This window comes from Alosa alosa, chromosome 24 (genome assembly GCF_017589495.1).
Source record: "Alosa alosa isolate M-15738 ecotype Scorff River chromosome 24, AALO_Geno_1.1, whole genome shotgun sequence".
NCBI classification, from domain to species: Eukaryota; Metazoa; Chordata; class Actinopteri; order Clupeiformes; family Clupeidae; genus Alosa; species Alosa alosa.
In genome coordinates, this window is record NC_063212.1 from 27,506,817 (window position 1) to 27,523,493 (window position 16,677).

At 44.6% G+C, this 16,677-nt stretch overlaps 1 protein-coding gene across 1 annotated transcript in view; it reads left to right on the forward strand.

The window, feature by feature from the left end:
• The window catches only part of lgi2a (leucine-rich repeat LGI family, member 2a), a 25,405-nt gene extending 8,975 nt beyond the window's left edge, over nt 1-16,430 (forward strand). The window contains exons 4-9 of the mRNA XM_048236690.1: nt 2,493-2,564; nt 4,194-4,265; nt 11,867-12,036; nt 12,696-12,860; nt 14,438-14,799; nt 15,091-16,430. Of these exons, the coding sequence (XP_048092647.1) occupies nt 2,493-2,564; nt 4,194-4,265; nt 11,867-12,036; nt 12,696-12,860; nt 14,438-14,799; nt 15,091-15,549 (1,300 nt within the window). The 3' untranslated portion in view covers nt 15,550-16,430. The remainder of the gene's footprint in view (nt 1-2,492; nt 2,565-4,193; nt 4,266-11,866; nt 12,037-12,695; nt 12,861-14,437; nt 14,800-15,090) is intronic.
• Nucleotides 16,431-16,677: the final 247 nt, after the last annotated feature.

The window sequence follows — 16,677 nt, forward strand, 5'->3', positions numbered from 1 at the left end:
GTATAAAACGCCGCGCGTTGGGGTCCGGTTCGCCCTGTCGGGACTTATTTTCCCAATAATGACCGGCGTTCTATACATTATCCCTTACTTAAATACAAGGACATTTTTACAAGTTATAAAATTGTAAGAAGCCGTATCCTTAATTCTTTTGCAAAGCTTTTATATGTATATTAAGGTTTTGCACCTACGTCATAATGTCATGTGACCGTTTGTTTACAACTAGAGTGGTAGGCAAGAATGGTAGGCAAGGCACTGCAGAGAGTGGTAGGCAAGCCTACAACAGTCGGGTTGCATAGGCTACACATAGTTACAAATAGCTTCAAAATTGAAATTTTAATATCAAATATTGACCGGGATGCCGACCACTTGTGTAGGCCCTAACAGTTGGTTTTACAATAAGAAGCAAAAGGCTTAACGATCGACCATTTAGCCTACCTATCCTCGTGGTTGTGGAGGATGATGGTTAGCAGCTGTGAAGTCTTTTTATTCTCAAGATAGCCTAATGGTGTAGCCTACTGTCTACTTAAGACGTAGGCTAAAAAATACTCCTATCTACAGTCATCCAAAAATGAATTGCCAGAGATAGGCTATGAAGGGAAAAAGTGCAGCATTTTAAACATGGCAAGATTATTTTTACCGGAACAGTTTGTTCTAATTTGTCTCGTGAAATTCGTGTTTGTGGACATCAATCACCTATCTTCTGTCCTTCTATTTCAAGTTATCATGAGTGTCATTTGATTATATAATCACAACAAATGCTAATAAATGAAAACAGAATAGGCTTATATGCTATAGGCTAACGTTACAGGTCAGGCTAACTCCCTTATGTCAAAATAAACTGATTTGATCCTAATTGTTTAGCGATCACACACAGCAACCTCAAACACCACTGTTGAACCTAGGCTACTGCTTCAGTCATGTAAGAAATAAGCAGTTTATGAATTATCTTTACCCGTTTAATCAAGTCCACATGACCAAAATAACAACATATTTAAAGGCTGAGCTAGCATAACAGCCTAATATAGGCGATGCTGCAATGGATAACTAATAAAAAGTTTCATACAATTAATTAACTTTATCACTCACATTCTGAGTTTTTCTGGGTGGTTATATATCCATGCAGATCGTCTTCGAATAAGCCATCGCTGTTATATGATAAAATATGTTACAGGATTCATGACTAACGCCATTAATGTTACATGATGCTGACTGACTCTGGCTATAACAGTAGGCTTCCGTTTTAACATCTGCTGAGTCTACTGCCTACCAAGACCTGTCTCTGTTCAGTTGAAGTTAAATGATCAAATATTGTTTGATTTTGTGTCAGCTTTCAGAAGGAAGACATGTTCCTTTGTGGTCAAATTTCACAGCTTCTAAGAAAGGCTATTGTCTTCGTGTAAACCGAGTTTTGAACAGAGAAAAAAAGTTAGGCTACCATTAGGCTACATGCAGGTTCTCCGATACAGATCAATGCACCAAATCAGGGCGATTTTAGCGAAACAACGTTCCTGTGACAGGCTATCAAATATTGAACAATGGGATAACGTTTCATCATCACCTTTATTGATGCCTGAAATGTTGACATTGCTGAAATACAGAGATGTAGCCTACTGAGAGGTAGCTGCAGACAACGATGTTCAATGGGTTCAACTTGTCCCTTGCCTACCAGCTGGATGTAAACAAAGCTATAGAACCTAGAAGACGTCACATGAAAAACGTTAATAGTTTTTCTTCACAAATAATAAGCAGTCACTTCTGTTGCTAAGCAACCTTAAACAAATGCTACCGTCTGTCTTTCTCCGGTTTTATTGTTGCACCACATTCCATTCCAAAAGTCCTGGTTCTGCCCCGATTCGGCCCTTCCATACTCCAGGGCCATCCTGAGCCCATCTGGCCCGCGGCCCCGGTCCAGCCTCCCAGACACCAGGGTTTTACCCCAGACACCGGAGTTTTACCCCAGACACCCCAGACACCAGGGCTTTACCCCAGACACCAGGGCTTTACCCCAGACACCAGGAGTTCTACCCCAGACACCGGAGTTTTACCCCCAGACACCAGGGTTTTACCCCCAGACACCAGGGTTTTACCCCAGACACCAGGGTTTTACCCCCAGACACCAGGGCTTTACCCCAGACACCGGAGTTTTACCCCAGACAACAGAGTTTTACCCCAGACACCAGGGTTTTACCCCCAGACACCGGAGTTTTACCGCAGACACCAGGGTTTTACCCCCAGACACCAGGGTTTTATCCCCAGACACCAGGAGTTCTACCCCAGACACCAGGGTTTTACCCCACAGTGGAAAAGGGCCATCCATGACCTCCAGCTGTACCTGAGGACACTTGAGTTCTGCTGTGTTGCTTCTGCAGGTTCTTCTACACATACGCACATACACTTGAGTTCTGCTGTGTTGCTTCTGCAGGTTCTTCTACACATACGCACATACACTTGAGTTCTCTTCACAGAGTGGTTCTGCTCTGTTCTTCCTGCAGGTTCATCGAGAACAACAAACTGGAGATGGCATCCCGCTTCGCTTTCAGAGGCCTGAGAGACCTCACCCACCTGTGAGTGTATGAGTGTGTGTGTGTGTGTGTGTGAGTACGACCTGTTATGCCTTCAGAGGCCTGAGAGACCTCACCCACCTGTGAGTGTATGAGTGTGTGTGTGTGTGTGTGTGAGGCCTGAGGAGACCTGTTAGTGTATGAGTGTGTGTGTGTGTGTGTGCCTTCAGAGGCCTGAGAGACCTCACCCACCTGTGAGTGTATGAGTGTGTGTGTGTGTGTGTGAGTACGACCTGTTATGCCTTCAGAGGCCTGAGAGACCTCACCCACCTGTGAGTGTATGAGTGTGTGTGTGTGTGTGTGAGTACGACCTGTTATGCCTTCAGAGGCCTGAGAGATCTCATCTCATCAACCTGCACTCTAAAAAACATTGGGTTAAAAACAACCCAATGTCAACCCAACCACTGGTTAAATAGTGGTCGAGCCCAGCACTGAGTTATAGACTAGTGCTAGACTAATGTTAACCTACCAGCTGGTGGTATGCTCATTTTAGTTCGTTTTGTTTCTGTCAGCAGTTCATACCCAGTGAACAAAGAACTATGTTTTTTTGAGTCTGTCTTTGTGTATATTTAACATTAACAGTAATACAGTAAGTTAATGTTAGCTAACGTGCTTGAGGCTGAACGAAATTGGCAGGCAGAATATCCATTCAAATTCACGAAGGGTACGTCTCTGGGTGGACTTTTAAAATCCGTCTGGATAAAAAAAAAGAGTTAAAGATACATACCTTACAAAATCGCCTGATTTCCATTGCATGTTGACAGCTGCTGGACTGGACGGTTGGAAGAATAACGATTTTTTTTTCTCGAACTCTCAGATAACTATGCAGCTGTGTTAAAGTCACCCAGGTGCTGGGTAGTCTACTCCGCGTCAGGTGGGAGAGAGGAGGGGCACTGTCCCAAACTATCAAACCAACAAGCTGGGTTACAGAAAATAACCCAACATGAGTAAAAACAACCCCACAAAATGACCTGACAGCCTCAACCCAGCGTTTGGGTTGAGAAAAGTGTGTGTGTGTGTGTGTGTGTGTGTACGTCCCATTATGCCTTCAGAGGACTGAGATGCCTCATCCACCTGTGTGTGTGTGTGTGTGTGTGTGTGTGTGTGTGTGTGTAGGTGTGTGTGTGTGTGTGTGTGTGTGTGTGTGTGTGTGTGTGCATTCCGTTATGCCTTCAGAGGACTGGGAGACCTCATCCACCTGTGTGTGTGTGTGTGTGTGTGTGTGTGTCTGTATATGTGTGTGTGTGTCTGTATATGTGTGTGTGTGTGTGTGTGTGCATTCCGTTATGCCTTCAGAGGACTGATAGACCTCATCCACCTGTGTGTGTGTGTGTGTGTGTGTTTGTCTGTATATATGTGTGTGTGTGTGTGTGTGTGTGTGCATTCCGTTATGCCTTCAGAGGACTGAGAGACCTCATCCACTTGTGTGTGTGTGTGTGTGTGTGTATGTATTTGTGCGCGGGTGTTTCCCTCTGTCAATCAATCGATCTGTTTCTATGGAGCTGACTGTCAATCAATCGGTCTGTTTCTATGGAGCTGACTGTCAATCAATCTGTCTGTTTCTATGGAGCTGACTGTCAATCAATCTCTCTGTTTCTATGGAGCTGACTGGAATCCTCTGTCCTCCCTCAGGTCGCTTGCAAACAACAATATCAAGGCTTTGCCCAGGGATCTGTTCAGCGACCTGGACTCTCTGATCGAGCTGTAAGTCCAACAGACAAGCACCTCATAAACAACCCAACACACAAACACACCTCTAAACAACACAACACACAAGCACACCTCATAAATAACCCAACACACAAGCACCTCATAAACAACCCAACACACAAACACACCTCATAAACAACCCAACACACATACACACACCTCATAAACAACTCAACACACAAGCACACCTCACAAATAACCCAACACACACACAAACACACCTCATAAACAACCCAACACGCACATACACCTCATAAATAACCCAACACACAAACACACCTCATAAACAACCCAACACACAAGCACACCTCATAAATAACCCAACACACAAGCACACCTCATAAATAACCCAACACACAAGCACCTCATAAACAACCCAACACACAAACACAACACTACACTATTCCACACACTACTGCCCCTACACTACTGCCCCTACATCCACACACTACTGCCCCTACACTACTGCCCCTACATCCACACACTACTGCCCCTACATCCACAAACTACTGCCCCTACACTACTGCCCCTACATCCACACACTAGTCAAGTCAAGTCAAGTCAAGTTTATTTATATAGCGCATTTCATACACAGAGGTCATTCAATGTATTTACATAAACAAAACCAAACAATAATAACAAATAAAAAGCATAGAAAGGCAATATAGTCAAAGAATAGTTAAAAGGTAAAGATCATTATAAAAAGAAAACATAAAACACAAGGTAAAATAATTTAAAAATAAAGAATAATTAGTAAGCAAAAAACAAAGGCAAAAAGTAAAAAAAAAAAAAAAGTAATAAAAGATAAAGTAGAATAATTATTAATGCAAATTCAGAATTTGTAACCCGGCACAGTTAGCAGAAAGCATCTGAGAACAGTTTGGTCTTAAGTCTAGATTTAAAACTGGCTACAGTTGGGGCCTTTTTGATGTCATCCGAAAGTTGGTTCCACAGCTGAGCCACATAGTAGCTAAAAGCTGCTTCACCATGTTTAGTTCTAACAGTAGGTTTTACTAGCAGGTTTTTCACCTGGGACCTGAGAGGACGAGAAGGTGTGTACTGCTGAAGCATGTCTGACAGGTATTTAGGTCCTGCTCCATTTACTGATTTATAAACAAGCAATAGAGCTTTAAAGTCAATTCTGTGACTTACTGGAAGCCAGTGTAAGGACTTAAGAATTGGAGTAATGTGGTCAGTTCTAGTTTTTGTTAGAATCCTAGCTGCTGCATTTTGTATCATCTGAAGCTGTTTAATAGTCTTTTTAGGAAGGCCTGTGAACAGTCCATTGCAGTAATCAACCCTGCTGGTTGCCCTCTGGGCCCTCTGAGTCTGGCAATATTTTTGAGGTGGTAAAAAGCTGATTTAGTTGTCGCTTTCATGTGGCTGTTGAAATTTAGATCACTGTCAATTAATACACCAAGATTTTTAACTGTATCCTTTGCCTTCAACCCTTTTGTGTCAAGGAGAGTGGCAAAAGTCTTTCCACCTTTTTACCAAATATAATTACTTCAGTTTTTTCTTTGTTCAGCTGAAGAACATTTTGAGACATCCAGGTGTTGATTTGTTCTATACACTGACACATAGATTCAAGAGGACCATAGTCGTTTGGTGACAGAGCTAAGTAAATTTGTGTGTCATCTGCATAGCTATGATATGAAATCAAGTTATTTTGGATGATTTGTCCAAGTGGGAGCATATAGAGGTTGAATAATAGTGGCCCTAAGATCGACCCCTGGGGAACACCACAGGTCAAGGACGGTGGTGTTGAGGTACAGTTTCCGATGGCAACAAAGAAGCTCCTTTCTTGTAGATATGATTTTAGCCAGCTGATAACTATGCCTGTAAATCCAACCCAGTGTTCTAGTCTGTGTAGTAAAATATTGTGATCAACAGTGTCAAATGCTGCACTAAGGTCCAGTAGCACTAGGACTGATGTTTTACCTGAATCTGTGTTGAGGCGTATGTCATTGGAAACTTTAATGAGAGCTGTTTCAGTGCTGTGATTTGCCCGAAAACCAGACTGAAAGTAATCAAAATACCCATTTGATGTTAGGAAGGTGGTTAATTGATTAAAGACTACTTTTTCAATAATTTTGCCAATAAAAGGTAGATTGGATATGGGCCTGTAATTGTTTAGCATGGAGGCATCCAGGTTATTCTTCTTGAGAAGTGGCTTTACAACAGCTGTTTTCAGTGACTTAGGAAAAGTGCCAGACAGCAGTGATACATTTACAATTTGAAGGACATCCGCCGCTATGAGATGAAAAACAGTTTTGAAGAAATTGGTAGGCAGAGTGTCTAAGACACAAGCTGAGATTCTGTACGTTTTTTCAAGTGTTTCAGTAGTCTCATCAAGCTGAACTCTGACATCAAGTTTAGTTTCCCTCTGTTTGTTGCTGGAAGTTCAGGTTGTTGAATTTGTAATTGAAAGGATATGTTGAGTCTGATTTTGTCAATTTTACCTTTAAAAAAAGATGAAAACTCATTGCATTTATTAGTTGAGAGAAGTTCAGGCGCTAATTGTGAGGGGGATTTGTTAATTTATCAACAGTTGAAAATAGAATACGAGTGTTATTTGAACTTCTATTGATAATGTTAGAAAAAAAGGACTGTCTTGCTTTGCATATTTCAGAGTTATATGTGCGGAGCATCTCTTTATGGATTTCATAGTGGATCTGAAGTTTGTATTTACGCCATTTTCTTTCAGTCTTCCTACACTCTCTTTTTAGAAGTTTAACTGCTGGATTTTGCCTCCATGGTGCTTTCTGTTTGTCCTTAACTTTCTTCAATTGTAATGGAGCAATGTCATCCATAATGTTTGCCATTTTTGCATTAAAGTGATCAAATAAGTCTTCTACAGAGTCTGACAGTTGACTTGACTTTAGTGAAAGTGCTTGCTCAAAGAGAACACTTGTCTGATCATTTATGATTCTCCTTTTTACCATCATAGCTGTGTTTTGAGTGTGGGGACATAGACACATCAAAGAACACGCAGAAATGATCAGATAAGGCCAGGTCTTTAACAGCTGTAGAGACATCGAGACCCTTTGTGATAACAAGGTCAAGGGTATGGCGAGAGAGTGTGTTGGCCCCTGTACATGCTGTGTTAGGGAGAAAGTATCGATTAGTACAATGAATTCCTTTGCGTAATTGTTTTCAGGATTATCCACATGCAAGTTTAGATCCTCTGATATAATAAGACAGTCAAACTCTATGCAAACGACTGATAGCAGTTCACCTAGCTCTTCAAGAAAAACTTTTGCTGAATGTTTTGGAGGCCTGTACATTGTCAGTAATAAAATCTGAGGAGAAGACTTAATGCGTGCACACAGATATTCAAATGAAGTAAAGTCACCGAATGACGACTGATTGCACTGAAAAGACGTCTTAAAAATTGTGGCGATCCCCCCACCTTTTTTATTTGCTCTGGTAGCACACAAAAAACTGAAATTTGGGGGAGCTGATTCCATGAGAGTAGCAGCACTGTTTGCTTGATCTAACCATGTCTGTTAAAAGTAAAAAATCAAGGTTGTGTGTGCAAATTAGATCATTAATTAAGAATGATTTGTTTGAAAGAGATCTGATATGTAGGAGTGCTAGTTTTGCTGTAAGTGTTGGGGAAATATGGTCCATGGGGGAAATCTGAGGTGGAATTGGTACGGGTAGGAGATTGGACTGGTTTACCCTATAAGCTCCATGCATTTGTGTTCTATTTCTTGTCAATACAGGAATAGAGAATGTCATGGGCTTACTGGGTCCCGGCATGTTCTCAAAACTACTGTCAGTACCATTTATATTGCAGGGACCCTGAGAATATTATACAATACAGTCATCATCGTCATCATCATCATTAAATAATTGTCCACTGCAGCTGCTATATGCCAGCTGACAATATGAACTAAGAGGTTGTTGCTGCTTAAGAGATCCTTCTGAGTGGAAAGAGGGAGGCCGTGAAGGTGCCGTGCGCACCTTTGGTGCTAAGGGTCTTGAGGTACTAAAAAACCGCACAGTTGAAGGTCTTGGTCTACTACCAAGGTGGGATGTTGATGGGTATACTGTTGAAGGTCTTGGTTTACCAACAAGGTGGGATGTTGATGGGTATACAGTTGAAGGTCTTGGTCTACCAACAAGGTGGGATGTTGATGGGTATACAGTTGAAGGTCTTGGTTTACCAACAAGGTGGGATGTTGATGGGTATACAGTTGAAGGTCTTGGTCTACCAACAAGGTGGGATGTTGATGGGTATACAGTTGAAGGTCTTGGTCTACCAACAAGGTGGGATGTTGATGGGTATACAGTTGAAGGTCTTGGGCTACTAACAAGTTGCAGGGCTACTGGCAGCAGTCCTTCCATTCTTGCAGGGAGCATCATGTGCTGGGGTGGGGATGGGTATGCAGGGGATCCTGGGGAGTTTGAGCGGGTGGGGGAGTGTTGGGATGAGGATGGATATACAGGGGGGTTTGGGTGGCCTGGGGAATTTGATCGGGTGGGGACGTGATTGGGTGTAGGTGGTGATGGGAAATCAAGGAAGATGGGGTTGAATATTGGTTCAGAGTCTCCATCTGCCTGCTGAGGTTCTGGGGAGTTTGTTGCAGACGCTCCGCTTTCAGCAGGTATTCCAGTAGTGTATTTCAAGTTGTTGTGTCTTTGTGGTGACAAGGAGTCGACGGAGGTGGAGAGGGGTATTGGTAATGGTGTTACAACATGACCCTTCCTTTCTGATAGCCCCTCAGCAGCTTTGATAGGTGCTATCTCCTCATGCTCATCGCATCCCTTTGTTTGCTGAGATTCCAGGGAGTTTGATGCCAGTGATTGACTTTGAGTCATTTTAGCAGCACCCATCTTATCTTGTCCAGTGGACATGGCTGGGCATTGTTGAGCTGGTTGTTTATGTTTCTCCAAGGTCTGCATTTCAGTGGAGGCTACCGGGTGATTACCAGAGGGCCCCACAGCAGCGGGGGGGCGGGGGTGGGCATATCTCTGTTTCAGCCTGTGCAGAGTGTTTTGGTTTAGCTGAGTTGTTGATGTCATCCGCTTGTTCCGTCTGTATGGCCACTGAGCGCTTATCAGAGGCTCGGCTCAAGGTTGGCAGAAAAAATGTTGGGTGCAGGAGAGAGAGAGTTGATAGTATTCGGTTAAGATCTTGGCCCCAGTCCAACTCAGCTCTGTACTATTTGGTCTGAAGTATTCCCTGCGATTCCAAAAAAGGTTAAAATTGTCAATAAAATTCATTCCAACTGAAAAGCATGTTTTTGCGAGCCAGGTGTTTAAACTGAATAGTCTGGAAAATACAAAGCTTCCCTCTGCTGGGAGTGGGCCACTGATGAAAATTTGTATTCCAAGCTCATATAGGGCTGAGAAAAGTTCCTTGAAATCTTTTTTGACATACAGCTGTTCTCTGTAGATGTCATTTGCTCCAACATGCACAATGATGCGCTTGATAGTTGCATATTTCGACACCACTACTGCCCCTACACTACTGCCCCTACATCCACACACTACTGCCCCTACATCCACACACTACTGCCCCTACATCCACGCACTACTGCCCCTACATCCACACACTACTGCCCCTACACTACTGCCCCTACATCCACACACTACTGCCCCTACACTACTGCCCCTACATCCACACACTACTGCCCCTACACTACTGCCCCTACATCCACACACTACTGCCCCTACATCCACACACTACTGCCCCTACACTACTGCCCCTACATCCACACACTACTGCCCCTACACTACTGCCCCTACATCCACACACTACTGCATCCACACACTACCCCTACATCCACACACTACTGCCCCCTACATCCACACACCACTGTCCCCTACACTACTGCCCCTACATCCACACACACTGCCCCTACACTTACGCCCCTACACCACTGCCCCTACATCCACACACTACTGCCCCTACACTACTGCCCCTACATCCACACACTACTGCCCCCTACACTACTGCCCTACATCCACATCCACATCCACCCCCTACATCCACACACTACTGCCCCTACATCCACACACTACTGCCCCTACATCCACACACTACTGCCCCTACACCAGTGATGCCAGTAACGTGTTACTTAGTAACGCGTTAGTCTATTTTGACCACTTTTTTCGGTAACGAGTAATCTAACGCGCTACTATTTACAAACCAGTAATCAGATTAAAGTTACTTATCTAAGTCACTGTGCGTTACTTTTGTAATTTTCCTTAGTAAAAATATATATTCTTTGCTTTATTCTTGTGTCGGGGATTAACGTCATGTAGGCTATGCTCACGTTTTCAGCATGAGGACAACTCACGTGTAAAACCACCAGCGACACAAACGTAAACAACAATGGAGGGAGGAGAGAGATGCACATTTTATCTATACAGTCATTATTTTGAGTTTGTGTCAGCTAAACATGTCAACATTAAGGTACATTGTACATCCTGTGCTGGCGACAAAGTGCTGTCTAGCTAAACATCCCAAATCTCCTAAAGTTTTGGGAGTCTCCCACATATTGAACCTAGTGCGAACAAGAGCACGCAAGCCAGACCGGACTTCAAATCGGGTGTGCATCTAAGTTTAACGCGCACACAACGGAGAGGGAGAGAGAGAGGAGTGGTGCGTGTGTGCCTGCAAGAGCATCCAGACAGAGAGCATCCTGGTCTGTTTTGCTAAATCAACCAATCAGTTTTCAGTGTAGGTGGGCTTATATCTCTTTTCTCCCGAACTTAATTAATCAGTTCAGTCAGTGTATCTGGGAACAGGAGCGTCATAGCAGAGTCAGTGCCCCTCAAAAAGGAACATTTAAGACCCATTTCACATCAGACTACACAAAAGTGTACCCAATTGTCTCATAAGAGTAAATCATAATGATAGTCTTGCACACTGCACTGTTTGTAACAGTGACTTTAGCATTGCTCACTGCGGGTTAAATGATTGCAAGACTTGTTGAGATGAGTTTAACAAGTGTAATATCATTTGCATATTACTCAGGCCTATACTAGATGGCTAGTTGCCAAGGCTACATGAAAAGGCCAAACTACCAAAATCTACATATTTTACTATCACAATTTCTATCAATAGGCCTTCCTTATTTGGTGTACTGACTAGACATTATTGATCAAACATCTGAATTTCAGTATCTAAGTAGGTTAGGTTGGGATGTCTGCTATACATTGTTGGCATTACTGTTAAAATGCACTTCCAGTATAGTGAGTATTGGCAAAACCGGTTATCATTTTTATGTTGAGGCGGTGGGGGTGTTGTCGGCAGCTGCTGAAAGTAACTAATAAAGTAACTTGTAATCTAACTTAGTTACTTTTAAAATCAAGTAATCAGTAAAGTAACTAAGTTACTTTTTAAAGGAGTAATCAGTAATCAGATTATTTTTTCAAGGTAACTGTAGCAACACTGCCCTACACTACTGCCCCTACACTACTGCCCCTACATCCACACACTACTGCCCCTACACTCTGCATGAGCACTGCTAAATAAATTAATGTAATTGTAAAGGCTGAACTGTGTGCTGAGTGTTTCTGCTTGCCCCCTGAGTGCTGATGTGTTGTGTGTGTGTGTGTGTGGCGCCCCCCTATTGCAGGGACCTGCGTGGCAATGCATTTGAGTGCGACTGCCGTGCCAAGTGGCTGATGCAGTGGGTGCGGGGGACCAACGCCACCGTCTCGGACATCTTCTGTGCTGGACCCGAGGACATGAAGGGCAAGAGGCTCAACGACATGGCCAGCATGCACAACGAGTGCATGTCCACAGGTGTGTGTGTGTGTGTGTGTGTGCGTGTGGATGTACAGTGCAACCAGAACGTTTTCAGACCCTCTCAAAGTTTCCACACGTATTCACTTAATTTCTTTCCCTCATCAATCTACACATAATAGTCCAATACGCCACAAAAAAGCAGGTGTTTGGAGTGTTTTGTAAATTAAAAATGTAACAGTAAAAGACTGAAATATTCCATGTACATTAGTATTCAGACCCTTTGTTATGACGCTTGCAGTTGAGCTCTGCTGCATCCTTCTCAGTGGTCAGTGGTCCTTGAGATGCTTCTACAACTTAGTATTGGAGTATTCTGTGTAGATGTATTAGAAAAAAAGTACCTGAATGCATCTAAAGATGAGTCTGAAACATAACAAAATATGAACAACTTGAAAGGGTCTAGGAGGGAAAGGGACTTTGCGTTTGCACTGTATGTGTGTATGTAAGGGAATTTACTTAATGCAATTGACATTCCATGGCATGGTTCCAATTGACATGGTTATGTGTTAACCAATCACATGTTCTGTTCCAATTGACATGGCTATGTGCTAACCAATCACATGTTTTGTTCCAATTGACATGGTTATGTGCTAACCAATCACATGTTCTGTTCTAATTGACATGGCTATGTGCTAACCAATCACATATTCTGTGTGCAGACTTTGTCCTCCATCAGTCTGTCACCTCAGAGTCTCTGTCTGTGGACACCTTCTCCTTCAAGAATGATGTGTATGTGGCCATCGCTGCGCCCAACACCGAGAGCTGCATGGTGCTCCAGTGGGATCACATTGAGATGTTCTTCAGGAGCTACGACAACATCACAGGTAGGCTAGCATCAGGAGCTAGGACAACATCACAGGTAGGCTAGCATCAGGAGCTAGGACAACATCACAGGTAGGCTAGCATCAGGAGCTAGGACAACATCACAGGTAGGCTAGCATCAGGAGCTAGGACAACATCACAGGTAGGCTAGCAAGCATCAGGAGCTAGGACAACATCACAGGTATGCTAGAGCTAGGACAACATCACAGGTAGGCTAGCATCAGGAGCTAGGACAACATCACAGGTATGCTAGAGCTAGGACAACATCACAGGTAGGCTAGCATCAGGAGCTACGACAACATCACAGGTAGGCTAGCATCAGGAGCTAGGACAACATCACAGGTAGGCTAGCATCAGGAGCTAGCACAACATCACAGGTAGGCTAGAGCTAGCACAACATCACAGGTAGGCTAGCATCAGGAGCTATCACAACATCACAGGAGCTATGATAATGTCAGCTACGACGTCACAGATAGAAAGGAGCTACGACAACATTACGGGTAAGTTAGCATTAAGAGCTACAACTTCACCGGTAGGCTAGCATCAGGAGCTACAACTTCACAGATATGCTAGCATCAGGCAAGTCCCTCCACTCGGTGGCCATATTGCAACACATTTTAGACACTATTCGGGCATCTATTTCAGGCAGAACTTCATGTGCGCAAGGCTTCACAACACCAACCTCGCACCGCGATTGGCCCGATGTATTCACATCGTACCACGATTGGTCCAATGTATTCACAAGTCAACTTTTGGCAGAGGAAGGGGCAGAATGTGTGTAGACGACTGCCATGTTTGCGTTACGAACTAACCCCATACATTTCTATGGGAGATTCTTTAAGTGTTGTCTCCTCATTAGAAAGGCTCTGCTACAACTTCTCAGGTAGGTTAGATCATGTTTTGTAATGTAATGTTTGGTCATATAGATTTATACCTGCCCTGGGCCCTCAAGGTTTCAATGAAAGGTCCCAAGGCGTAGATTAAAACTTTAGAGCAGTGGTCCCCAAACTTTTTCTTCCGAGGGCCAGCTCACTATGCCTGGCTCTAAGAGAGGGCCAGAGACTCGGAGTATATCAGTAACCATAAATAGCTTAGCGCTGTGAACAAAGGCAGTCTACCTTAGTTGTTAGTAGTTACATTTAATCTATATTCAACTAAGGTAGACAATTGTCTGCCCGCCCCTTGGATTAAGCGGGGTGACTGGTTCGATTCCAGACTATACATTTCAATGATATAGGATGGCCCGCCAGGCTACTATTCAATTTCATTATCCTAAAAACCCAGAGTCACCTCCATACCAGATTTGACCCATGCCACTCGCCATCACCTGTCAATTACTGTCAAAACTCAAACAATGGAGTCGTGGTTGAAGCGTAGCGTTAATTCTTGTGCGCTGGTTAGGGGGTACGTGGCTGAAAAAATATTTAACAGGTGGTACATCACTGAAAAAAGGTTGAGAACCACTGTTATAAGACATACAAGGAAACAGAAAGAGAAATGTGAACACCAGATATAAGTCAGTTAATTGTGCAGATAAAAGCTGACACACTGTTGAAGCAGAGCTAACTGCCCCCTGCAGGCCAGTCTATCGTGGGCTGTAAGTCGGTGATCATCCAGGACCAGGTGTTTGTCATCGTGGCGCAGCTCTTCGGTGGCTCACACATCTATAAGTTCGACGAGGACCAGAGTCGTTTTGTGAAGTTCCAGGACATCGAGGTGTCCAAGATCTCCAAGCCCAACGACATCGAGGCGTTCCAGATGGCAGGGGACTGGTTCTTCGTCATCGCCGACAGCTCCAAGGCAGGCCTATCCACGCTGTACCGCTGGAATGATAAAGGGTTCTACTCCCACCAGTCCCTCCACGAGTGGTTCCGTGACACGGACGCCGAGTTTGTCGACCTGGACGGGAAGGCCCACCTGATCCTCGCCAGCCGATCACAGGTACCCCTGGAGCAACGACATCACAGCTTACCTGAACACAAACTCCTCTCTAAAGCACCCTTCCGCTGCACATGTGTTTAAAAGTGGAAAGGAATGCAAAACGTCATCCAAAAATGTCTTTCATACTGTGGAACTAAGTTTTAAATTTACTGAAACATATGAAATGCTTTGGGGCCGTTTGACATAATTCATTTAAGAATTTAAGCCTTTCAGCGTATGTTATTGAGCATTCAATTTGTGTATGAATGTGTGTGTGTGTGTGTGTGTGTGTCTCCTGTGGCAACTGTCCAGGTACCGGTCATCTACCAGTGGAATCGTGCGTCGCAGCGCTTCGTGCTGCAGGGGGAGATCCCCAACATGGAGGACGTGGTGGCGGTGAAGGCGTTCCGCGTGGACGAGGCGCTCTTCCTGGCCATGACGCGCTACATCGGCGACTCCAAGGTGCTGCGCTGGACGGCGCCCAAGCACTTCTCGGAGGTGCAGGCGCTGCCGTCGCGCGGGGCTATGATCCTGCAGCCCTTCAGCTTCAAGCGGCGCCACTACCTGGCGCTCGGCAGCGACTACACCTTCTCACGCATCTACGTCTGGGACGCCGACAGCGGAACCTTCCGGCGCTTCAAGGAGGCCTACATACAGGCACCGCGCTCCTTCACCGCCGTCTCCACTGACCGCCGAGACTTCCTGTTCGCCTCCAGCTTCAAGGGCAGCACACAGATCTACGAACACATCCTCATCGACCTCAGCCTGTGAGGGTCACTACGCCACACACACACACACACACATATTCAAACACACACACACACACATCGATCTGTATCATTGAGTCTTTTACATTTCTAGTATGCCTAAGTAGTAGGTAGTAGTGGGCCCAAGTTAGCTTGTAAAGCGCCCTATAGTTCAGGTAGAAGCTGGTAGATACTTTATTTATTTGTTGGGTTTATTATAATTTTGCACTGAATGAGGAACTGAGCATTATGACGTCATCTCTTGTATTGTCTATTGCCATGGCGATAATTATGATGATGACAATGACAGGGTTCTTGTGTACAATGCCTTATCAGCTCACAAGGGACAGGATGGTGTCATTGGATACACACACACACATAACACACACACGCACACACACACACACACAAAGTTAAAGTTGACTGGTATTTAACCAACGCGCTTTTATCCAAAGCGATATGGGAACGATATTGGGTATCAATCCTGGGCTGACCGATGAAGCTACCACTTATCCAACAACACACACACACACACACACACACACACATGGCCAGCACATACGATAAACACTTGCTTTGTAGATATCCTAACACTGAATAAGATTGTACTCATGGTATTTTACAACAGTGGACAGTCTTCACCTCCGGATCTTGGCTGGTGCTGATTCAAGCTGGGCTGGGGTGGATCTGGTGCCAGGGCAGGGCTGGGGTGGATCTGGTGCCGGGTGCTAGGGCCGGGCTGGGGTGGATCTTGGCTGGTGCTGATCCGGGTCCTGGATCTGGTGTGTGCCGGTGAGGGTCCAGTGATGCCGCTGACCTGATTCTGACCTGATTCCAGATCAGTGATGACTCCAGCCCAACGGGGACAGGAGCTGCCTGGACTCTTTCTGCAGCCTACCAAAGCATGCCCCCATTTAGAATGCTCCTAAAGAACCCCCCACTTATTTAGAATGCTCCTAAAGAACCCTCCATTTAGACTGCTCCTAAAGAACCCTCCACTTAGAATGCCCCTAAAGAACTTCATGCCTCTTCCATCTGGAACTCCTTCCCCCACCCAGCTCTGCGATTGCCCCCCCAGCCAGACGTGCTGCTGGTCCTGTCTCCATGCTGGCTGCTGGTCCTGTCTCCATGCTGGTCTTGTCTCCATGCTGGC